Source organism: Dromaius novaehollandiae, chromosome 1, assembly GCF_036370855.1.
Source record: "Dromaius novaehollandiae isolate bDroNov1 chromosome 1, bDroNov1.hap1, whole genome shotgun sequence".
In the NCBI taxonomy this organism is placed as follows: Eukaryota; Metazoa; Chordata; class Aves; order Casuariiformes; family Dromaiidae; genus Dromaius; species Dromaius novaehollandiae.
Window position 1 is genome coordinate 154,171,372 of NC_088098.1, and position 25,458 is coordinate 154,196,829.

Here is a 25,458-nt window from a genome sequence, read left to right on the forward strand (position 1 = left end):
TAGCAATAAAGAACATTTTTATTAGTAGGTTTAAGTAATATTTTTAAATAGCTGTAGGAAATATTTAACTGTTCTTTAATTAACAGATTAATTAAAGAACAGAGAAAGATGAAATGGATATCATGACAAAACCACAGTAGTCTTACCATGTGAGTGTTGGTTGTCATTAGCTGAGATAGGAAGAGAAGCAAGTAGCAAAAAGAAAAAAAAGCACACAAATAAAATAGACCAAAATATCAATGGGTAAAATAAATAAAATGCAAAGGTCCTTAAAATTTGCATTCATGTGACTGCAAAGCAAGTAGAGAATATTTTAAGCTGCTATATGTAAAAATATTTAAAATATTAAAAAAGCCTGTTATATTTAAGTTCTTGTGTGATCACTCATAACTACTGTACCTTTTCTGAATACACATTTAATAAGTTAATCAAATATTTATCAGATGCATGTTAAGCACAAAACAGAAATGTTACCATGTAAATTCTGAAGGAATACTTGAAATACATGATACACATTTATCCTAAGTTGTATCTAGTCCCATGCTACTAATTGCTGATATACAGAATTCCTACTACATAATTCAGATTTGCTAAACAGATAACCCATGTATTTCACCATAACTTATAAACAGTTGTCATCTGTGCTGGAATTCTTGAAGAAAACAATTAAACTGTGTTCACAATGACTGAACACTTGACATTTAAAAAATTATACTTAATTGAGTCTGAACAAATCCAACACTAACCTGTCCGTTGCTGGTTACAATTGTGTTTTCAAACAAGAAGTAGGCACCAAAGAAAAATACCACAGCATCAAACACTCCTAGGAATGTCCAATAAATAAATGCACGCCAGCGCAACAAAGCATTCTTGGCAACATCTCTGTGTTAAACAAGATATATGCATTCATATTAGCACATTGAAAAGAGTCCAGAGAAATGATACCAGTCAAACTATTTTGTGAGGGAAATAGAATTAAGAGACCACATATGGGATAACTTCACATTTCCACATGACAACTATCTACAACTTCACAAACAAATCTTTCCTGATTAGCGCCTCTTTATTTTTTAATTTAATTTTTACTGAACCCTTTTAACTGTTGCCTGTAGTTCTGCTTATTCCAACTGTACAGTTAATTCTCCTCCTGTGCTGCACCAATTTACATTTCAATCTTTTTACAGAAAGTATCTCATCTACAGTACCTGCTGTGCAGCTGATGATTCAGTTTAAATTGTAAGTGAAAACACTAGAGGTCTCTAGAGACTCCACTTTATTTCCCACGGGGTACTTTTGTACAAAATATTAGAACAAAACAATTAATTTTATGCGAAACATGAATAACCAGGAATTTGCAGCTCAGTTGCACCTTTAAGCCAAAATGCATTTCTTGAGTGTTTTCCCACAAAAAATACACGGACTGATCAACAGTAGAACTGATGACTAAATCACTAACATACATTTTCTTATTACAGAAAAATTTAGAGTGTACAAATTTTGTTCTTCATACAGAAAAAGTATATATGAATGTAAAATTTACCATAAAACATGTCAGAAGAGATCAGAACACAGTTAAATGAAAACGCAGAATTACAAAATTCTCATAGTAGCTGGAAACATTTACCATCAACCAAGACTTCCACCCATATATCCTTTAAAAATTGTATCTCATGACCATCTGATGTCATTTTTCACTGTAAGTTACCCCATGAGATTAGCAATACTCTTCTAAAATGCTGCAAAGCCATATATGGCTAACATTAGCTTCATCTGGCCTAGAAGAACTGCTTTATTGCTTCAGACAGCTCAGCAGACTGTTAGACATACTAAGCTTTCAAAAACCAAAATGAAAGATCTTCTGAATTACAATTTCTAAACTGAAAACATTTAAAATATAGAAGAGAAAAAAAGTGAAGGGTTTTGGTTTCAACAGCAGTATCTTGTATTTCTCTTAGGATGACATCCTATTCAATTACAAGATAAATAGGTAAAGGCATTTATCATTACCTTTTGCACATCTACTATTACTACTCGCCAAAAAAGTTTTCCTTTCAATGATCTACTATGATCACTCTCTAAAATGTACTGTTTTTGCAGCTGTAAGAATCAAAACTGGGTACTGTTGCTAATTTAGATGGCCACATGCAGATTACTGGCAGGGACAGTATTTCAAGTGGCTAAGATAAGTAAACTAAAACAGCCACAGCTTTAATGCCCTGCAAATGAGTCAACAATATCCAGAGGACAATGTTGGACGCCCTGCAGAAAATATCCTATCACATATCTACTATAACGCTCAGTTCCTCTTTCTTTCAAAATAAAAAAAGTATATGTAAGAAATGGTACGTTTTCTCTTTATAAAAAACTTCTGTTCCCCATGGCTGAAGGAAATAAATAATCCTAAAAAGAATCATATTTTCAATTCATAGGACAGTAGTTTGTATTATGCTCTCATTCACTAAAGTAGCAAATGAACAGCATTGATTGTGTGTATTTAAATATACATGTTAAAATACATGTGCCTCTACAGTACTTCATATACAATGCATGTGGTCTTCAGTCCTTCCATTGCAGTATATCTGATGCTGTTCATTTGTACCTTGTGATATAGAAATCCTGAGTACTTTGGTTATAACAGAGCCAGATTCAGCCACTGAATAGTCAAACTTTAGGAGCTAATGTATTACAACTTTACCTGTATAGAGAAGGCTCTCTCTTGAGTGTGTCTGCACTGACATGTTGTTCCATTAGACTGTACAAGAGTATAGGAAGGGAAGTGAAGCTGATATTGTACAGTGTTAGATACGCAGTATCATATAAAGGCTGTAGATGGAAAAGAATTAAATTAGCTAATTGTAATTTTCAAGCACAATCCACTGCATTATGCTTGATTTAAAATCAATCAGTCAACTTGTTCAGAATCACAAAAGTATATCCCTTCACCATGGAGGCATATATCCCTGAACAGCTGCTTGCTGATCTAAGACACAACTCTGCACTTGTACCCAATTCATATGGAGGACAAAATTTAATAGTCTGGTCCACATACTGGCCCCTCCTATGGTTTCAACTGAGACCAACTCTAAACCACCCAAACTGAACAACTAAAGATTCCTGCAGAGAAAGAAAATACTCTCGCACATCCACCCCCATTTTATCTCCTCCTTGTCTATACAACATGAAGGAATGCAAAGAGGTAGGGAGAGTATTCCAGAGGTTCTTCAGCTGTAGGTAACTGAAATGAGCGGTGCACAAAAACAGCCAAAAATGTCTCTGTTTCTTCTTTTCTTCGTACTACTTTTCCATGTGTGTACCACCACTGTAACTAGTACCCATAAATTTATTATGTCACCTCATAAAGAGGGTTGTTTATTTCCCAAAACCTGTTTGGTGATCATTTATGCTTTAAAAATTGCTGTCAACCCCCCCGCTTTTGATTCAGAATTCTATTTTTGACTTAAAAGAATAGAAAATCTTAAAACCAAATTTTCATCAACACATACTTTATTAGCTAAATCCAAACAATGTCCTATGAAAACCTACAAAGCTTGCAGTGAATGGCTGAAAAAAACCCTGAGTTCTGTCATTTTTAATCTTCCTGGAGCTTTATTTTGAGATGTTCCACAAATTCAAAGAAATTGTACTATTTTCTCCCAGTAGAAAATTGTCATCTTTTGTCTAAGTTCAGTCATTCGTTCATTTGTTTTTCACCCCCTCATTCAGGGAGAAAGGAGAGGTAGACTTTTCTGCACAGATTAGACAACAGAAAGCAGAGGGGGGGAAAGGCAGATAAAAAAATTAGAAAGAACACTGCATCTTCTCCTAAAAGATGGTACTTTTTGATAAGAAGTAGTTCCCCTTTCCCTTATCTTTCTGTGTTTATCTTTCCTTTTCAATTAACTGAATGATGCTCTTTGTATAAAGTTTGCAACTCATTCCTCACAGCCCCAGAGAAGACTAACTGATTCCTCCATTCATAACTGTTTCCTCCAAAGAGAACATTGTTGGCTCACGGTCAACTTTCTGTCCACCAGGACTCCCAGGTCCTTCTCTGCAGAGCTGCTTTCCAGCAGGTCAGACCCCAGCCTGTTACTGGTGCATGAGGTTATTCCTCCCTAGGTGCAAGACCCTGCACTTGCCTTTGTTGAACTTCATGAGGTTCCTCTCCGCCGAACTCTCCAGCTATTCAGGTCTCTCTGAATGGCAGCACAGCCCTCTGGTGCAGCAGCCACTGCTCCCAGTCTTGTATCATCAGCACACTTGCTGAGGAGGCACTCTGTCCCTTCCTCCAGGTCACTGATGAGTAAGTTGCACAAGACTGGATGCAGTATTGACCCCTGGGGGACACCGCTAGCTACAGGCCTCCAACTAGAATTTGTGCCAGTGATCACAACTCTCTGAGCTCTGCCAATTTTTTGCATTGCTATTCCTAAATTTTGTGTTCCTATAAACTTGACTTCGAAAATAACATGGCTTTTATGATAATTCATCCAATTTATTTCTGTAACTTAACTTCAACTGCCACTGAAAATCACATGAACTGAAAGTGCTGCTCTTCTTTCTACAATGTGCAAACAAACCTAGCAATTTTCTCAGCTGACCAGGTACAGTAGGAACATGAAGAATCCATTTGTTTCAAAAATTCCAAAGAGAAATTTTTGCAGTGAGAAAAAAAAAAAAGAAGACTAACCTGTTGTGAAAACCCACAAAAGAACTGATATAAAAACTGAGGGAAAATGAAGCAGACATTCTGTAAGACAAAGTGACACAATTATCAAGTGAAATACAAGCACTAATACATATGCTGTACACAATGCTGTAACTATGCATATTATGATTTTATAAAACTAGCAATAGTAAACACTGCAGGAACAGTAGAAGACCTGCATACATTAAACATTAAGCATTGACATTCTCATCTTATGTTAGTACAGTAAGAAAATACTCAAAATATTTTGAAAGCAAACTTATAAGACTACAATTTCAAAATTCAAGGGCAATGAATTTTTGATCCAGGAGTACAGTGCAGTTAAGAGAAAGCAAATAAGGTACAATTCACAGTAGAACACAAACTACGATAAGAAAGGTTGTTTATACTTTGCTCAGCATGGTTACCAGCAAAAAAATTTTTACGATGTTCCCAGCTGTAACCTCCAGGTTCATCCTTCCACAACTATACATACAGTCAAACACCTAAGATGTTGAATTAGCTTCTTAAGGTTCCTTTCTATAATCTTTCCATTGCTTGCTGAAGAAACTTAGATCAGATCCCAACATTTAGATATAATGAAAATGTCTAAATAGGGGGATGCACATTATAAATTTTCTCTACCTACACTATCCCAATGAATTTAGAAACTAATGTAATTTACAGTTATGCTAAGTTCTCAAATACTATTTCCAACTTAATTAAAAAGGCCATTGTAGAAAGAATCTAGAAGTTACTGAAAATAAATAGAACAGACTGTGCTGGAATTTGTAAGGGAGAAAAGAGAAAAGCAATTTTTACTTTTAACCATATTATAGATTACAGAATATATCTAAACAAAAGCTATTTTGCCTCATCATCTGGGTAGCAACAGTAATTCCGTTTCAGCTTTGCATCTTCCAGTCAACAAAATCTCTTTATGGAATTATTACATTTTTGTACTATTGACTTTGCAAACTGTATATAGTTAGGTATTACCATATGAGTTTTTGAAATTTAAGTAACTAGAATAAGCATTCTCCTACCTTATAAAAGAAGTATTGCACAAGTTCAGATATCCTAACATAATAAAAATGCCCATGAACAAGCAACATTTTTTTCAAATGTTTAAATTTAGCTATTGCATAGTCACTGTTTCTCGCCGCTTGACGACCTTCTTTGCCAATGATTCCTTTAAAAAAAAAAGTGATGAAACTTTTTAATAACTAAAGAACTATTCAAAACACACAATTACTTGAAAAATAATATAGCAATGCTGTGACGTTGATCCAATAAGAGAGCACCACTGTACCTCATAAAATACCTGTGGTAAATGCACTAAAAGTTGTCTATAAATTGAATAATATGATTCTTTGATTCCTATTTTGAAGGATTAAATGTTTTTGTCATTTTGTTTGAAATAAAAATCTGAAAAGCACACTTACCTATACCAACATGTGCTTCTAGAATCATACTGACATCATTTGCTCCATCACCAATTGCTAATGTGATAGGATGCTCCTTTGATAACTTAATCAATTTTACAATCTGGAAAAGAACTACTGTTAAAAACTCTTCTCTGTGATATTAATGGTTTGGTTATTTTGTATGAGACAGTATTTAGTGTACAATTTGTTAAAAAGGAGCAACACAGTTACAAAGGAAAAACAAAAACAATATTGCCCAATCCAACTACTATACATAAAGATCAGAGTAGTTTCTTTCTATTAAAAAATATTTACTACAAACATAAATTCTTATTTTTTAAATACTTTTGAAGTATTTTAAGGTGAGATTAGGTGGGAGGAAAAGTGAAGAGATGAACAGGAGAAAGGAATGCAGAAGAAAGGAAGATATTATTGAGGCTGTTAAATACTGTGTGAGCGCTTTAATAAATTAAAAGGTTTCCAGAGACACAGTGTATATTTTCAAATAAATCTTGAAACTAAAGACTGAAAGATTCTGCTTTCTTAACTGTCCTGAAACTGTCCTTTGTATTCTGCTTTAAGAAAAGACATATTAAAAGTTAATTTCAGAATCCGCAAGTGACCAAATGTATTTTAAATATAGATGATAAAAACAAGTTTGCACAGGAATAAACAGCTATTTCCTGCGTTTACAGCTATGTCCTTTATGACAATTCTTCCTTTGCATATACAGAAACAATAACTGGACTCCATGTATACCTGAACACTGTTGATACAGAAGATGTTCAAAAATTGGATTACAGATCTATCCATTATAAATGATTGCCTCTGGCTAGTCAACTGCAAATAAGAACGTCTAAAAACTTTCTCACAGTTTAAAGAATGCTGATTAAATATATTTATTTGACTGAGCAAGTGTATATATATGCTGTACCATATGTACCACTAAGAGAAAGACATAACATTTTAAGAGAAAGAAAGAAATGTAAATTCCAATGGTTTGTTTCCTTTAAAAGGTCTTCAGCTTACACTGAGATGTTTCAGTAATGGAAGAAAACTTTTTACTTGCTACAAACTCATATACAACAGTCAAAATGTACTTAAAAACTACCATGTACACATTTTTCTACCTGTATTCTTCTCTCTCCCACTTGTGTATAAAAATAGAGAAGAAATATCATTCTACCATAATAAATAATTCAGGTTCTTGTAGTATTAACAGACAGTAGACTACTACCAGTATTCAAAGCTTGTCAGGTTAAAAAGGAAGCAATTAGTTCAATTCATTAAATATGTTCATGTATCAGCATGTACCAACTATAAAATTTGCAGAGTATATACATAAATCAAATTCAGGTGCACAGCAGGGTGCCATTTTAGCATACTGTTATCTAAGTTGCTTGCCAGGAGAAATTCTCCCTCTCCCTTTCTGATTTTTTGCATCTTCCATTTTAGAAGATACAAAAGTGAATGTTAACATTTTTAATACCATAAGAAGTCATATAGAGTATTAACTTTCAATATTTACATAGTTGCACAGCTAACAAGCAATTAAGAAATGAAATACAAACCTGTGCTTTTTGCAGAGGTGCCATTCGGCAGCATAACACCGCACTGCAGTTCCTGCAAATTTCAAGAAAGAGCTCTCTGTAGTTACCAGAGCTCCCATCTTGTCGTGGTTTCATTATTAATGATAATGCTGCTCCATCAATTATTAAACCATAATCTTGCATATCAGTTGAAAGTCTGTTCAGGAATCAAACACAAACTAAGAGTCACTGTAAAATTCTCAGACATATTTTAAATTTGGCCATGGTTTATTTGGTGAAAATTAATTAATGAAAAGATAATGAGTATGGAATAGTGGAAAACTAATATACTTCAAAGGGAAATTCCTTGTATAGGACTGCTAGCAAAACCTTTTCTAATTCTAGCTTATGTTGAATATATTCAGCATTTCACCAATTTGAACATAGAAATCTGATATCTCAGTGACCATATCAGTGAGTATGAGTGTATAAGCAATGACCTTATAGTTTGGTTTGAAAGGGCTCAAAGAACTGCAGTGAGGTAAACTGTGCTGCAGGAAGTGTTCCACATTCCATAATACATGGAATAATAATAATGCTTTTCAACGGTCTGTGTTCAAGTAAGTAAACCAAACTTTGAAGAAATCCTTAAGAGACTTGCTGGCCTGGACAGATAAGCCTACATTTACAGTATGTATTCACTGCATTTATTGTGGTGGCTAAGTCTGACACAGGTATACCTGAGCAAGCTTTAAGAAAAGCTAATGTGGGCATTGCTAGAAGTGCAGCCATTGTGGAATCAAGCACAGTGTAGCACAATAAAATATGCTGAACAACCTGGGGTTGTGCCACCCCACAAGAACTGTATTCTGTAGCATCCAGACTAACTACTTCAAAGGTCTCTTGCATTTGTCTGCATTATACAGCAGTTTCAGGCTCAGCAGTGACTGCTGTGTAAGCTTACACTGAGGTTTATTTGTGCTCTAGTCTCAGTACTCTAAAGGTATAATATTGTGCTTGGGTTTCCAACAAGCATAGTTTCACCAGTATGTGTGAAAAACATCAGATTTATTAATGTTCTTTAACATATTTTAAGCATCTCCATCTTCACTACTAGAACACAGGCAATTTTTAACAAAGTATAAACTACTGTAACCTATATTTAACACTAATTTGCAGACACATTTCAGCATTTTATTACCATTGGCACAAATAGGGCAACACCATTAATATACCATAATATTAACATAAAATTTATTATTATGAAATTCAGACAATGCACTGAATGTTTGACAGATTATAGTGAAAGGTCTTCAGCCTGACTTTGAACACCCAGACAGAATCCTGCTACTACCCTCTGTGCACATTTTCCAACTCTGGAGGCAAAGACAAGAAATTCTGATGAAGCTTAAGATCTAGAAAATGAGCATTGCATGAGATAAATTAAACATGTTTAAACATACATTGTAAGATCCGCATACTGTAAGTTAGATGTGGAACAAACGATACAGAGAGAATTAAATATCACAAATGCTTTTTAGCTTGTTGTTCCTTTACTACAAATATATTGCAAATGCATATAAAATGTACTTGCTAGCTGTTTCCATATTAAAAAGAAAAAGAAAGCAAATATATGAAACTATACTTAATTGCTAAACAGTAAACCATGCTCTGACAACAGAAACTGAAACACATTATTTTTCTGCTTTTGAGCCATTCTAAAAATCATTTAGTTAATTACAAAATGCACATGAATTTTTTCCTGGCTTGAAAATTCAAATTTTTTCTTACCCTGAGAAACTATCCCTGGTTAAGCTGCCATTGTGTCTTAGCACAGTTTTGCTTAGGTCAAAAAGCACATCGTGTAAACTCTGTTCCTCAATTTTCTTTGTGGTTAGCTCAAGTATTTGCGTATTTCTCCGGAAGAGTTTGCAAGCATAGCAGGTAGCTGCAGCAGTCTCCATTTTGTCGCCTGTTAGAACCCAAACATTAATTCCGGCTTTCTGAAGTGCTTCAATAGTGTCAGCAGCTTTTTCTTGTAGTCTGTGGAAGTCAATTGACAACATACATTGACAGATTGCTTGGAAATAAGAAATTAAGGGGTCCTCATTGAAAGCTTTTCATAACCAAAAAAATTCAATAAAAGCTTTCAGATCCAAGAATTTTCCATAAATTGTGAATCTAAAAATGCTTAGAAGAATAGTACATTACAAATAATAAGTTTTGACACTTTTAAAGTGCTCAGAGTTTCACCTCTGGGCCTAAAGGACAAGATGCTTCATATGAAAGACACATACTTAACATTTTTATTGCTCTCAGTTAATTAGGTCAAGTAGTGAAGTATTGCTGAGTGATTAAAGTGCTCTGCCTGTTTTAATAGACAGTTTCTGAACTTTTTTTTTAAGATCTAAAGATTATCCCTTCACTTCCTCAAGGCCCATTTCATAGTTTCTATCTCCGAAACATTTCTCTATTTGCTGAATAAGGTATTATACTAACTGCAAGCAAATGGTTTGAATATACTGATTTTTATATACTTATGTATTGTTATTAAGTTAAAAAGTTATTAAGTGTAATCTTAGTAAGCTAATGATATAAGATTGATTCAGATAAAGGGATTTGCCTCTAATCCAAAAAAAGAGTTACAGGAGAGTTTTCAAACTAGCAGACATTTGCTTATATATAAACACTGGACCATGGTAACATTACTAAACATAGTCTAAGACACATACTAACCGATCTTCAACAGCTGTAGCACCAAGTAAAATAAAATCTCTTTCTATCTTCTCATATGCTTCTGCCAATTTCTTTTCCCGGTCCTGAAGGGCCAACTTTGCATTCTGAAGCAGCTTATGTGCACTGTAATACTCTTTCTCTGTGAGCTTTTTATATGCAACACACAGTGTTCGCAGTCCCTCCTAAAGAACGTAATCAAAACAAACAACATGTATCTCATAAAATTCTTCTTGGACTTCTTAACTGGTGTTTTTACTCTGGAATATTTGAAAACTTTGAATCATTTTATCACTAACATGAAGAGTCTCCCTGCTCACCTTCATAGTAAATTATCCGAGTAGGAGATGGGTCTGAATGATCCTGTGCTGCCCTGGAAGCAGGTACAACCTGCAGTCCTCCAGAAGAGGAACATCACAGCCACCCAAACAAAGGTACAGGATCACCGGGAAAAGGAGATCAAGCTAAAGCTTTCCTCCCCTATTTGTCTAATTAGGCAGGAGGAGTCAGAAGAAGAAATATGAGCTCTGCAGAGCCTGATTTTGATGTTGTTGCTAAATACATTGCAGGTAAATCAAGGCAAGAAAACCATACTACTGCATAACCAAGAGTGGAATTTGTCCTCCAGATGGCCTTTCCTTAACTGTACAAATAAGTAAGTTCTTTGCAGGAATTTTTTATTTTTTAGTCAAAATAAAGGGAAAAGAGGGGATTCTTATTTTCATTTTTGACTGTAATTTTACTATACTTCCCATGTTAAATTTTGTAAGATTTTATACTCTGAAAAATTCATTGGCTGACAAAGCTGAGAGTCAGTTGTAAAGACTATTTAAAAACACACGCAACTGAAAATCTTACCAAGTTTTATTTTGATGCCTAGGATTGAATTGCAAAGACTACCACCCTCAGCTTAGTTTTCCACTCCCTTGAGGAGTTAGTCTTGGAGATTAGAGGTCAGTAATTTAGCTTTTTTTTAAGACACAACATTCTGGGCAACTAAATTACTAATTACGGGATAAACTGACCATGTGACTTGACAATATTAGTTCTATTTTTCCTAATAGTGTATCATTCTGAACATGGAGTTTAAAGCATTATTTTAACATAAGAAAAGCTATGATCTATGTGAGAAAGTTTTACTATTATTGTATTTTTTATTATAATTGATATTTGTATTAATATTTCAGAAAATGGAGTAAAGGGACAAAACATCATAGGGAGTATTGAAAGTGAAAATCCAATGTGCCATTTCAGTAGAGTGAAAACTAGACTTCAGCAGTGGTGTTTCGGACTGGATCAAACTTTTGGATTGTATGATGAATATATATGAAAGGGATAATATTTAGACTTCTGTAAAATAAAAAAAAAAGCTACTATAACACAGGAAGCAACTTTAGCCACCTGAAATATACTGCCTCTCAGAACATTGTTTAACTGGCAGTTTATCCTCTTAAATGTTAAGCCAGTAGGTCTTTGCATAGTTACTTATTATCGATGCAAGAAGGAGAAGTATTCCAAAAGTATCCTGTTGCCATTCATAAGAGCAAGTGCCAAGCTGGCTGCCTGTATCTTCTTTTAGAAGCTTCTCTATGTAGGAACCAGCCCTATATCCTATTATCTAGAAGAAAGAAATAGCTAGGGGTCTGGATTTCTCTCTTGACAGACATTGGATGGATATGATACATTAAACACTTCTTTCAGTTTCATTAGCTTCCTTCACTTCTAATTATCAGACAGCTATTTCATACAGTAAAGCTTAGTAGAACACTTTGGCAAAGAGTTTTTTAAGTTTCCCTTCAAAAAAAAAGCAGGTAACTGTAGATATTTTTTCCACATACCTGTAATAATTTCTTCTCAATTTGGGTACTGGATACCAGGAAATGGTATCCTATTTGTAAGACTGACAATCATATTCCATTGCAATGTGTTTTGTGATTGTTTAGAAGCAGCAAAATTCAACATTTTACAACTCCTGATACTACCTTTCAAGTAGAACCAAGTTTTGAATTTCTTCTAAAAGTAATCAGGCAGCTCATATTTCATTTTTAGCAAGTAAAAATGTACGTGTAAGCATGATCACTGGACTGTTTCCCCATAAGAAGCACATTTGTAGACAAATGGTGCTCTAATTGCTTTTGTCTTCTGAGAGCTTATAAAGCAATCAAAAGCAAGAAATCACAGTTGCTAAGGCTGTGGACTGAAAACAGGAATGAGTTATTCAAAATTTTTTTTCACTTTTATTTCATTCAAAAGTTAATTCAAACCACCACATTTGTGAAAATGCCATTTTAAAATGTTAGTTGATGACCTCTGGTATAATATACAATATTGTATATCTAATGCATTTGTATCTCACCAGAAATCCCAGTGAGAGGATGAGATGGAGGAGAGATTCAAACAGGGGAGTAACATAAACTGCTACTCGTTACAGCCTGTGTGGACTCTGGGTCTGGGAAGACAAAACTGTTACCAGACCAGGCAGGAGGTCAGGACACCTAATTTTTTTTTTTCTTTGACACTGATATCACATGAACAACTCAATAAATGTTTTAAAGCTGCTGGAATCTTACCACTGCATTGCGTTCAACTCTGGATCGTATCTGGTCAATTTTGCCTTCTTTAACTCTAGGAAATATGGAAGAATCTGCTCCCTTACAGAACAGAAATATATCACCTAAAAAAGATAGCATACGGAATTCAAAATGGCTAAATGCATTTTTCTTCAAAAACCACAACAAATTACTAAGGCCTTCAAACAGCTTTCTTCCAAAATTTTTATAACATTCGCACACAGATGTTGGCACCCATTCCCCTATTTTACATAGAAAGGCACACAGACCAAGGTAAAAATGAATGAATTCTTTGATAAACTTGAAAGGAAAGAAAACAAAATAAAAACATCTAACAGGAAACAGAATGTGATCGTCCTACCTGTTGAGGATTTAACAATTACACTCATTCGCCGTCTCACAGAATCAAAACTCAAAACCTCTAATAATTCAAACCTGAAAAAGAAAAAGAATATTTTTTGAACAAGTCTGCTTTTGCAGAAACCTAACTGCTTGCTGATGTTAGGGAACACATCACAACTTCAAGCATATGAAATAAAATGTCTTCTAGCGTGGAAGTCATTCTTCCAGGGAATATCAAGTACTATGGAATACGGAACTACTACAGAATGAAATAACAAGTTAAAAAGGCGGGGAGGAGCCTCAGGTCCCAATTACTTGAAATAGAGTTTGTCTGCATCGTCTTCTTCAGTATCTAGTCCTTGTCAATAATTATATTTAATTGAATAATTTATTTAAGTAGAAGACTAGAAACCTTGTAATAGAGCATTATACTGCTTCTAAGGTAAGTAGATTCCTATCTCTAACACGTAGGCATAATCTTAGAGCTTGAAACATGTAAGTGCTTACACAAAAGTCTTTATTTAATATTTTCCCAATTTCAGCTATTTCTATCTCTTCAAAAAGTGCCAACCTCTTTTCATAAATCTTGCTTAAGTGCTGACTGACAGGTTAGTCAAATGAAAAACATTTCTTTTTACCGGTTTTTTACTTGCCATTGTTTTTATGATTTGATTAAATGATCACAAGTTCCTTTCCTGTTTAGGCTTAAAAATGAACACAAGTTCCTGTTGCACTGTCTCTGTATCATTCATCAGTTTATGTAATTTTATCATTTAGTCTCTTGCTTATTTCCTTTTTATCTAAGAGAGCTCCATTTTTTCCAGCACAAACATAAATGTTATTAGCATTAATTCTGATCTCTTTAGGGTTCATCTCCCTTAATATTTTGCTTATAAAACAGATCTGCTTGTTTAATTAGATCATTCAGTTCTAAGTCCTTACAATGGCCTGGGATTCACACCTGTGCGATGCCACAGCGTTATTTCATTAAAAGCACTAACAGACTCCAACAAGGAGTTGGATCAAGCCTAGGCCTGCAAAGTGTGATGCATTTTGGAGAAATTTCCCAATACTTATAGTGCTTTCATAAATCACCGACCCCATTATTGTCCTGACTGCACTTCTGATGAGTTCAGCCACAAAAAATCTGAAGTAACCTTCTGGGAAAGTCCTACATTATCTAAAAGGGATAAAATTAATGGCAGGGTTCCTATATTTCCATCTGAGAATTCTTGTACAGCTAGCAGAGTATACAAACAGAAAGACCTAGATATACAGGAGATTTAGCCAGTAGACATCTACAGAACATTTTCAAAGGTATTCACATCCCCCTGAACAGCTGTACTACTCAGATCTTACCAAAAATTTTACTCATAATATGGTCTACAAAGAAAATTAACAGAAAAACAATACCTGTTTTAAATTTTCTTTGAAACAGCTATATAAATTTATTCTAGGGATATTATCCTCCTGTAAATTATATGGATGATTTGTTAACACTACATGCAGCACTAACCATTTTCTATTATGAAACTATTATCTCCCACATAACAAACGAAAAATACCCATAGTTCCTAAAATCAGATTAGGACATGAACTACCATGTCACTCCTTTGTTGTTTTATTCATTTTTCTTATCACATATACCCCCAAACTAACACACTAAGTGAAAATATAAAAATGTAGAGTCTATTTAAACTTCAAAATATCAGTAGATCATTATTCTCCCTACTAAAATGTACAATTTCTGAATTTTCTGAATTACAAATTAATGTTTAGTGAAAGAATGATTTATCAAATGCATCAACAAAAATTCCTTTCTTCAGTCCCAGTCTGTCCATGTTTTGTAACCACTCACCTCTCTATGTCATTTTCCCGATTTAAGATTTCCATAAAATTGTCTTTCAGCCTTAGATAGGTGTAACCAAGCCTGCAAAATGAAACATACATTAAGAGAATGAGTAAAACTGATAAGCAGATAATTATCCAGTTTAGCATGTCATAAAGATTTAAGATTGAGCTTATCTTCTGAAACATGTTTTTATTTGATTCATGACTATGAATAATCATGAATAATTATGATGTTTGCTATTAAGATTTCTATGCTGAAAACAATTCCAAACTTCAGTGATTAGATATCCAGATTAAAAAAGTGCAACACCTAATCACATGCACATACCTTTGTATTCCCTCAACTAAAGCAACTTCATCAGGTGATGACGATATATATACACAAGGCTTTCTTGAGAGCTGGTTTTTCTTTAATCCATCTACATTGTCATCATCTTTTACCTGAACAGTGTGGCAAAGACAAAGGGCTCGGAAAAACAGTTCCTCTCTCTCCTAATAAATAAAAGAAATGATTGTCATTATGTGTGATCCCTTTCAAGCATTCCTTTGAAAACTTTTTTTTTTTGGAAGGTAAGCATTGTCACTAATTACTACTGTTTATTGTCAGGTAAGGTAGTGCCACAGGTCACCTACCCTTTAAAAGGAGCCAAGCCTACCCTAGTGATAACCACACAACCAGTTAATAGCTACTAGTACTATTAACATTGCCCTGGTGTCATGCCGGTCATGCAGCCGGTGCCCAAAAAGGACAGTGTGCATCTTTTCCCTCCTCTGAGATCCTAGATGTGGCTAAAGAGCCTTTTTTCTTTATTTTTGTTTAAACTTTAACACCCTGTATTAAATACTAACCAAGGTACAATTTTAGGAGCCCTAAATCCAGACTGAGGGACAGAGGTCCTGGAGCACAGATGTTAACAGGGTTTACAGACTTCACTTTCTTACCTAGCTTGAACACCTCTCAGAGCTATGCAAATATAAGGAGTATGGGCATTCTGGCAACTGCAGCCAGCTTCTAGAACCCTGCAGAGGGTTTGGTAATGACGGCTTACCATTTCTTGTTTCCAGCTTGGAAATCACACCAGAAAGAGATTTGTACTACATGCATGTATACATGGATGTATACTGCCTGTACTCCACCTGTTATCTTTGTCTGAACCATATTCTGCTGTGCTGTTCAGTACAAACTGTATCATTATAATTCCAAGATAAAAACTCCACAGAGTACCTTGGGGCCATATTCTCAAGGTTGAGAACTGCAAGGCTGTTGAATTACATCAACATATCTTAAGAGGCCTTATTTTGCCATGGTGGAGGATATGTGTGATCTGAGACATTAACAGTATTGTGAGTATTAACATATTTTAACAAATTATTGTCCTATGGCTTTGGTTATCCTATCTATTCAAACTTCTTAGCTGTTAATGTGCCATTTCTCCTGTAATTTCAGCTAGATTACTTTGCTTAACATAACAACAATGCCACAGTGTGCAAACATTGTCTGTAGTGCATTTCTAATGCGATGACATTAAGTCACATTTAAAAGTAAATTAATTTGATCATAAGCCATTCTCTGACCACATATTCACTCAATGATGACTAAGTAAGTCTTTGTATTGGGCAATCATTTCTCCCCGTCATCATTTTCCTACCTGGCTTTCCCTATTGCAGCTAATGTAAGATCGAAACCAGACATTGCATAACTTTATGTATTAACCAGAGAAAGTTCCAAATTTTTGTTTTTGATTTAATTCAATTCACAGCTGCAAAAAGTGGAATCTGTTGGGAAATTTCTTATTAAGCATATAAGTCTTTTAGCGTGAACTAGGACAGGAAAATGTTTATGCTGTGATTCATTTCCTGCAGATATCTACTTTACTTATTAAATTTCAAGGATGTTATATGTCTAATATTCCCATCATCAGCATAATTCAATATTTACGTTTCATTGTGAAAGACCACAAGTTAAGAACCTACAAAGAGTCATCTTACTTTTCCACTTCCTCCTGGAGAAGAATCAATCATATCAATGCCCGTACAATCATGGAGAATTTGGCCATTGCAAATTACATGTGGTACATAAACATGACCTTCAATGCAGCATTCTATGAATTCCATGTTGTTCTCAGTTAATGTTCCTGTTTTATCTGTGAAGACATACTCAACCTGTAAATGAGCACAAATTAAATACAGTAGGAATATGAATAGGGATTTTCCAAGGTCTCTTAACATAACTGAAACTATTACTGTGTTACACCTTTCTTTAAAGACCATTATGCAGTCTCTTTCCAAAGAGGAAAACAGCAGTTTCTTTTGGGGAGTCCACTTTCATGGAAATGTGGGCACCAAAAAGTTTTATAATACATGAACATCAGTAAAGCTATCTTTTGCCTGATAACATATACAAATACTGCTTAACCTACTTTCACTCTTCTCTCATGCCCCTTTTTGATATTAAATGACTTGCTTGCTGAAAGATGGATGCCTATGGAAACAAAATGCACACAAATACCATGTGCCAGGGACCAATATTTAATGTATGCATCTGATCAGTAACTGATCAGTTACTGTAGGGTATATCCAGAACAGTCCCTAGTGGTAGTGACAGAATTACTCACTACAATTATCTTAGCATAAATGAAGACTCTGAACTAATGAGTGCATTGTTTGTATTGCTATTGTCCTTAAACTATTCCTTTTGCCCCAGCATTCAATTTTTAATTGATTTTATCTTTTACAGTGAGCCACGGCATTCAATAACAAAACAAATTCAACAACAAAACAAATAACAATAGCAAAAATGAAAGTGAAAAGTGAACTATAAACCAGAACAACAGATAGATCTGCACAAACTCAATTTTGGATATAAATTTTGTATACAGATTGCATGCATACATGTGTTAAACTGACAGCATTATGTAAAGTTAGGAATGAAATGCTGAAAATGAGGCAATTATTTAGTTTAATCATAATGTTTACAAATTTCAAACATTTACCGATTGTATCAAACAAAATAAACTAATCGTTCACATTAATTAGAAAAGAAGTTATAATTTATTTGAGCTTTCCTTCTGGATTAACTTTTCTAACATTCACTGATTTGAAAAGGCAGTTTTCCAGATTTCCCAAAGGTTATCTGCAGAGACAAAACTTACATTCAAACTTTTTCAAAGTGGACAGGATTTAAATGGATCTCTCTCATCTCAGCTTCTACATTTAGTTTCATAAATCATTTATACAAGATACAAAATGCTACCAAGCAAAAGCTCTTTTATTCATACAATATGCTGCTTTCAGATCAGCACCCTTTGCACAAAAGGAGGAGTAAAACATTCATTTCACTGTGACAGTATTTGCTACAAGCACTAACAACAATCCCCAATTAAAGCCTTCATTAGAAATAGAAAGTATAATACTTTTAAAAATATAGAAACAAAACAGTTTATTGGATTGGTACTGATATGCCAAGTACTTACAAGGTTCCTATGTGTGGGACAGAGCTTAAATGTAGTACCAAGTAAGTTATCTTATGTAACAAAATACTTGGCACAACCTTTTGTCCAAATAGAAATAAATCTTCCTAAAAGCTTAATTACTAGTTTGGCTGTATAAAAGTAGACTAAGACACCATTTTATTTATTTATTTATTCTGAAAAGCTATTAAACATGTTTTAATGAACAGATTCACCTTAAAGACTTTTTCCAAAATGTAGCTGCATATCTGTGTCAAGGTGCAGATTTTCACAACACAGAACACTAAAAATATAATTGTTTTGGAAAAGGAGAGGGTCAGTCATTCATTTAACTGGAATAAACTTGTGCCCAGAGATACAGTGCCAGTTTAGTCACATAAAAAGGGTGTTTTTTCCATATGATTTTTACTCTAAAGAAGTTAGATACTCACATAATCTCCCTCTGTAGTAAACAGTGAGAAACTGTTATTCTCTTAAAGTGTTTATGTTTTACTAATCGTTATCCATCCAATTTATCACCAGTTATAAATTTTCAATGAAATTTACCTGTCCCAACTCCTCATTGAGGTCAGAAGTATTTACCAGTGGTCCTTCCCCTGTATCCTCATCAAACATTTCTTCATCCCATGTAAGGAAATAAGAACCAAGAAATTTCTGCATTTCCACAGTGACATACATGGATACAGGAATAATGTAGTTGAAAAGAACCATGAATGCAAGGAAGTCTGTAAATGCTCGAAGAAACTGCCGAAGAAACAAGACCAAAATATTGATTTTCATGTACCATCAAAAATTCAAAGGTGACTACATACATTTGCAAATTAATGTTTCTAATAACTTTCAAACAGTAAATGATACCATTCACAGTTCAGAGATCAGCACAGGACTTATACATTTAATGATTTATATGAGGCATGAAGAAGAAAACTTTTCATTTGAAGTTTTAATTTTTTATTCCTCTATAGAAATACAGGTGGAGAGTACAGTTGCACATTATTGTTGTAAAGTTCTAGAGCAATTAATGTTAGTGATTACATATGAATGGTGAACAACTACATGTGAACAAGGAAAATAATAAAATTCATAAGCACAAAGTACAAGAAGAAACAAAAGTACAATAATGAATAATGCCAGGATTACTGGATTATACAGACTTCAGGCAGTTTTTCATTAATCAAATAAAGAGCTTCCCTCTCACAATAGCAGTACATGTAGAATGTGTACAAATAACCAGGCTAGAGATTTTTTTTCACTGGCAGAGATTGGCTGGAGATACAGGAAGACTGCTGGGCAGGCTGAAATAGTGTTACCAGTGCTAATGAGAAACCTCTAATGAGCCTGACTACTGTGTGTTCACGATGCATTTATGGTCAAGAAGGAACTTTTCCCCAATTTTCCCCATTTCCAAGATTGAGAGGATTTACTGAAATATTATTATGCCTTCTGTAGTGTAGGGCTCATTTCATTACTTAGGATCACCAGGGTATTCTTACCTGACTAACTCCTTGCTCCTGCAAGGAGGTCAGACACTGGCAACTCTATTGGTCTCTAGTGCTCTCACTCTGCAGCAGGCTAGGGTTACAGGGTTACATACAACTATAAACTTCTGAGGGGTATTTTACAACATATGGTGAAGTGGTGGACAATTCCTATAGCAGATTCTGTTGAATAAATATCTGCTATATGATTACCAGTGGTTCTGAGATTCCTTTCAGTCCATATTCCTCTGAAAAAGTTTAGGTTTTATTTAGTACTCAACATCAATGGCAGGAAGGTCCGAAATATTTTCTATGGATTTTTATACCAAAGCAAAAACATCTTAAATACTTAATTACCATGTGTTCCCCTCAGTTAAATTAGCACATGCAGCTTAAGGGCAAAAACCTAAAAGTTCTCACAAATACACTGTCACCATTGTTAGCAAAAAGAGCGATATTTCCTGACTGGTAAGCATTCTGTATATAGTTTTCAGTGGGATTCTTATGAATTTAGAGTTTAGTGCAACTTTTTTGATGTTTTAATTTTTTCCATACCAGATTTCTCTTCCTTTCTGACTCTGTTTTCTGATTATACCATGGCTCATCACGAAATGGCTCACTCTGCCAGACATACTTCAGGACAGTATTTATTAGTGCTTTACTGATTAGAATACAGAGGTATACAATAAGGAATACATTCATTGATCTAAAAAAAAATAAAAACAAAAATTCCATTAGTACATAAACTACAGAGTTTATAAAAAAGTTTTATACTAGTATGCAAGTCTAACATTTGCTATGAGTCTAACAATGCTATGATGTTAAATAACTTTTCTACAGTGTTTTCCCAATGGAGAACAATATTATTGAGGACCACTTTCTATTTAAAATGTTAACTGCTATAAACCGTGTGTGAAATGTGTGTTAGACATTACCAGACCTACTACATTAGTGGAAACAATAGCACAGACGGACTCATAACAGAATGACTGGGCTTGTATCAGTAGACATTATTATGCCATTTCCCTGAACGAAGATAAAAACACTTGCATAAGCACTTTTATAGAAATATAAATGCATCTAGAACATTTTGCTATGTACCTGTAATGGTTTAACTGTTTCTAGACAGACCTAAAAAAAGAAAGAGCAAGAACACTTCACATTTAAAATGACATTAATGATGGGCATGAAGTAAAAGCCCCGGGTTGCACACCACTAACAACAGGAAGACATACATCATCGTTGCTCAGCCACTGTGTAAGAGAAGAGCTATCAGCTGGTCACTACATTTTGTCTTAATTGATAACATCTTTTCTTCCAAAAGGTTGGACATCTCACTCCGATCTGACGATTTCAAATAGTACAGCAGAAAATAATCCTATCTATTTTTAAAAATAAGCAACCCATGTCAGCTCATCCCTTGAGGATGGAAGTGTCTTCCTTTCCCATCTTATTGAGCCTATACGGAACATTTTTATTTTTTAGCTAAAACATGGAAAATCTGCCAGAGACAGGCTTTCTCTTACTGCAGTTGGTCCAAACTGAAGTGCACCTAAGGAGTTATTTTTACTGAATTCAATATTTAATTGTAATGAAAAGTAATGTTAAGATATCAAAGTACATAATCTTGCGAAGTATCAGCAGGCATACTCTAACCCGTGAGAGAAAAGCCCTCTGGAACAGCAGAATATATCTTATCTTAAAAAGGTAAGCACCACATTATGTTTTTTTAATGTATAATAATTCAGTAACAAGAATCTCATTTTATATGGTATTGCATGACTCATTTTATGAGTCACAAAACACATGAAACACAGAAAAATATGAATGTTAAGTCCCTCCACCTCTCTTTACTTTAGTCAATGAAAGATACGCTTTTAGTAAAACAAAAATACTCTCTTTTTTCCCCTCAAGCAAACATGCAGTTTTCCACCCCTAAAATAAATATTAGAAATTTTACTTTTCTACAGCAGATCGTTTCTGTGATTTTGCCTGGTAATTTAGGGCCATCTTAGTTTCCATGCCAGTGTATATAGCAACACCTAAAATGAGAAAACCTGCTTTAATAAAGATTACACAGTACAATAACTTATTTCAATAAAAGTACAACTTACTAGATTGTTATACCCCATCATTTCTCTAAGTCTCTATAGTCTGAAGAAAAAGAAGACAGATCTGGATGATACTCAAAAACTAGAAATGGCTTTAACATTTTGGTTCTTAGGGGGGAATATTAAAAAGCATTTATATCCCATTCCAGATTCACAGTTACAATTTCTAGAATGTTCTCCTATATGTATCAAAGCCAAACAAAACATAGGCTTCAAATAAACCATCCAGGCTTTCTAAGTTCTATTATTTTTGCTTTAATTTTAGATTCTAAAGTCATATATTGTAAAAGAAAACTCAGCATAGGGTTAAAATACAGGATACATCCAAGAAGAGTAACAGAAGACCACTGATTTTGCTCTCTTCAGGAAAATCTAATCATTCATGAAAAGAATTGTTACATCTTTTGGTATTACTCTGTCCCTTCTAATAATACAGATTGGAGACTAAACCTCAGAAGATTAAATAACAACTAAAAGCAGCTGTAAATAAGAAGAAGAATTTAAAGTATATATTAAATCAGCACCTCTGTACCTTACTAAAATAATGTAATTTTGGAAGTGGACTGTGCTGGGGTAATGGCAAACACTGCATACATCAGGCAAATCAGAATCAGCCACTCATATATAGGCAACATCTCAGTCTGATATACAAGTTAACTCAGATTTTAAAACTACCCTCTGAAATTTAAAGAAATACTTACTACAAACTAAATACATTAGTTCATTTATTTTAGATGCCAATTAAAAACAGAGAGCAAGTTTAAATGAATATATACTTTTTACACTATTTTTGGAGAAGAAGTTGCAACATTTTGATATTCTACGCTGAATAGTTCATCGTTATTTATGATCTTCTTTCTTTGAGAAGGGAAGTTTTATATGAATGCAGATGCCCATGATTTGTATCCTTGTCCCTTTCATTCCCAGCAAAGAGTGGCTTGACACAACTGAACTACTACTCCCAACAGGTTTTCTTGAAGAACATATTTAATTCCATGCTTCCTATTTCTGCTAAAATATTCAAAATTTGCCGTCGAAGGAAGACAATTCATACACAGAATACACTGTCTAGTGGAAAAACTAATTTTGAGTCAGGAATTGTTTAAATTGATTTTTTTTGATCAGCTATATTTATATTTTGTTGGAATCTGTCTGCTTTGACATTCATTTGACACTTTGAGATTCAACATTTCTTAGCAATCTCATTAAGTGCTAATGGGACAACACTTCAATTCACACTGACTGTTCAAAAGACATATATTGACACGAAAAATTTAAGTCATCTTCACTAATCCTTGAAGATTAAACCATAAACCTCCCCTCCCAAAAATTCAAGAGTCATTGGCATTGTATATCAATAATAGCTGCTATACTGTAATTATGGCAACAGTAAATCCTGTAAAAAGTTGTAAATCAAAAGATTCAAAAAAAATTGTGTGCTCAGTAATAACTGTAGACTTCTAACCTTGCTTGGTGTTCGGTTATGACTTCAGGAGCCATTTAGATAATCAATACAAATACTTACCAAAGATTTTTTCTGTGTTCTTTAAAGTGGCTCCTCTAAGAAGCAGATTTTCAGATCCTAATGGCCTATGAAAGACAAAAATTACAAAATATAAATACTTAGAAAGAGAAAACAGACCTTAATGGAAGCCATGTAAAATGGAAAATAAGTTCTACTCAATTAATTTTATTCTGTGCAACAAAATTTGTATTTATAGGCTGTATATAAAGTCTGTAAGTGAAGGTTAAAAAAATATATACATGCCTAACATTAAGCTCATAACGTCACAATTGTATTAGCAACCTCACTTTTTAATATGTTGAGAAGATAACAGATTTAATTTCTTTTTAGTACTGAAGGTGAATGCATCTCAAAACCAGGCCACATGTTTAGGTACCTAAGAATAGACTATCATCTTAGTTGTAAGGTGCATATTTTTGAAAATACTGGTTCAGGTCTTTTTAGGCTTATATAAATTATAACATCCTGGATGTTAGAAATACTTATTAAGGACAATACACTCTTCTACTTTATTTCCACTAAATGCTGTTATACAATGTACTTACTGTATACTTTTGAAAACATAAAGGTGAACATAGGTAAAATAATTTATTGAAAAGTAGGAGGAATTAGTTTAATGATCCCATGCAGTTTAAAATAATAAGAATATTCTGAAGCATGATATGTAATATAAACCACCATATGAGTGCAAAAACAAGGACAACTTTATAGATACACACCACGCAGAACTGCTTGGCTGACATATTAAACTATTGCCAGACTCTATTTATACAGCAATGGAAAAAAACCAAGAAATAGTTTCAGTATTTTTGGATGTTATTCAAAGTGTTCTTGTAGTACAAAAAACACTAAACAAACAAAAACCCCCAGGGGCCCTAATCCTGATGTAAAGCCTGAAAGTAGTTCCATTTAACCCAGTGGAATGTGTTGTATGAATGATTTGGGTTGTTAAATATTATACACCAATATAGTAAAAAATACCAATTATTCTAATAGTGCTGTCTAAGGAATATAAGCCTTAATGCCACAGTTTTTCTTCTAGTTCACAGTGTTAGACACAGATCAGTGTATCACTGTTTTTGATTAAAAAGGAGCATGTTTTTCGGAAAGGTATTTTCTGCTTATTTCTTCTTCCCCCTCCGGCCCAAGTTCATTTCCAAACAACCTGATTGGTCAGAAGAATCTTTAAAATGAAAGAAGCAAAAAAGACTGTTTTAATAGTAGATTAATACAATCTACTACTGAATGATGCATCACATAGCGTGGAAAGGACAGTAAGATCCTCAGGATGGATACTACCTGGAAGTAGGCATCTGTCACTAGAACAGCTCACATGGCCAGCACTGTGCCCTGACCCTCACAGCGCAGGGAACCACATGAAACAGTACGGCCCAAAACAGCTAAGAGCCGCATAAACTGCTCTGGTAGGTGACAGAGATCTTTGCACTGCTTTACAGAGCAGTCCTGCTTATGTTTCCTGAGGGAGCTATGACACTGACAGATTTCCCTCCTCCTCCTTGTTTACTCAGATAGAAAACTACTTATCTACAGACAAATTTAGGTAAAGAATATTCTTAGCCAGAATGGAGTTATTTCCCACATGCTGGGGCCCTGGACATGATCCAAGAGAGAAGCCTTTCCCTCCTACTGCTTTGTTCTCTTTGCTGTTAAGATCTGAAAAAAAATCAGGTATAGGAAGTCTCTTCCTTGCTGACACAGACCAGATCCTAGGCAG

The 25,458-nt window shown here is 34.3% G+C and overlaps 1 protein-coding gene across 4 annotated transcripts in view; it reads right to left on the minus strand.

The window, feature by feature from the left end:
- ATP11A (ATPase phospholipid transporting 11A) overlaps positions 1–25,458 on the minus strand; it is a 137,491-nt gene that overhangs the window by 20,377 nt on the left and 91,656 nt on the right. For all 4 annotated transcript variants that reach the window (XM_026096982.2, XM_064503842.1, XM_064503851.1 and 1 more), the window contains 17 exons: positions 23,724–23,788; positions 22,048–22,129; positions 20,643–20,793; positions 19,156–19,353; positions 17,129–17,302; positions 15,468–15,631; positions 15,147–15,218; positions 13,308–13,381; positions 12,947–13,050; positions 10,380–10,561; positions 9,435–9,686; positions 7,686–7,860; positions 6,133–6,235; positions 5,734–5,879; positions 4,691–4,750; positions 2,696–2,823; positions 747–882 (listed from right to left, as the gene is read on the minus strand). In XM_026096982.2, coding sequence (XP_025952767.1) covers positions 747–882; positions 2,696–2,823; positions 4,691–4,750; positions 5,734–5,879; positions 6,133–6,235; positions 7,686–7,860; positions 9,435–9,686; positions 10,380–10,561; positions 12,947–13,050; positions 13,308–13,381; positions 15,147–15,218; positions 15,468–15,631; positions 17,129–17,302; positions 19,156–19,353; positions 20,643–20,793; positions 22,048–22,129; positions 23,724–23,788 — 2,266 coding nt within the window. The remainder of the gene's footprint in view (positions 1–746; positions 883–2,695; positions 2,824–4,690; positions 4,751–5,733; positions 5,880–6,132; positions 6,236–7,685; positions 7,861–9,434; positions 9,687–10,379; positions 10,562–12,946; positions 13,051–13,307; positions 13,382–15,146; positions 15,219–15,467; positions 15,632–17,128; positions 17,303–19,155; positions 19,354–20,642; positions 20,794–22,047; positions 22,130–23,723; positions 23,789–25,458) is intronic.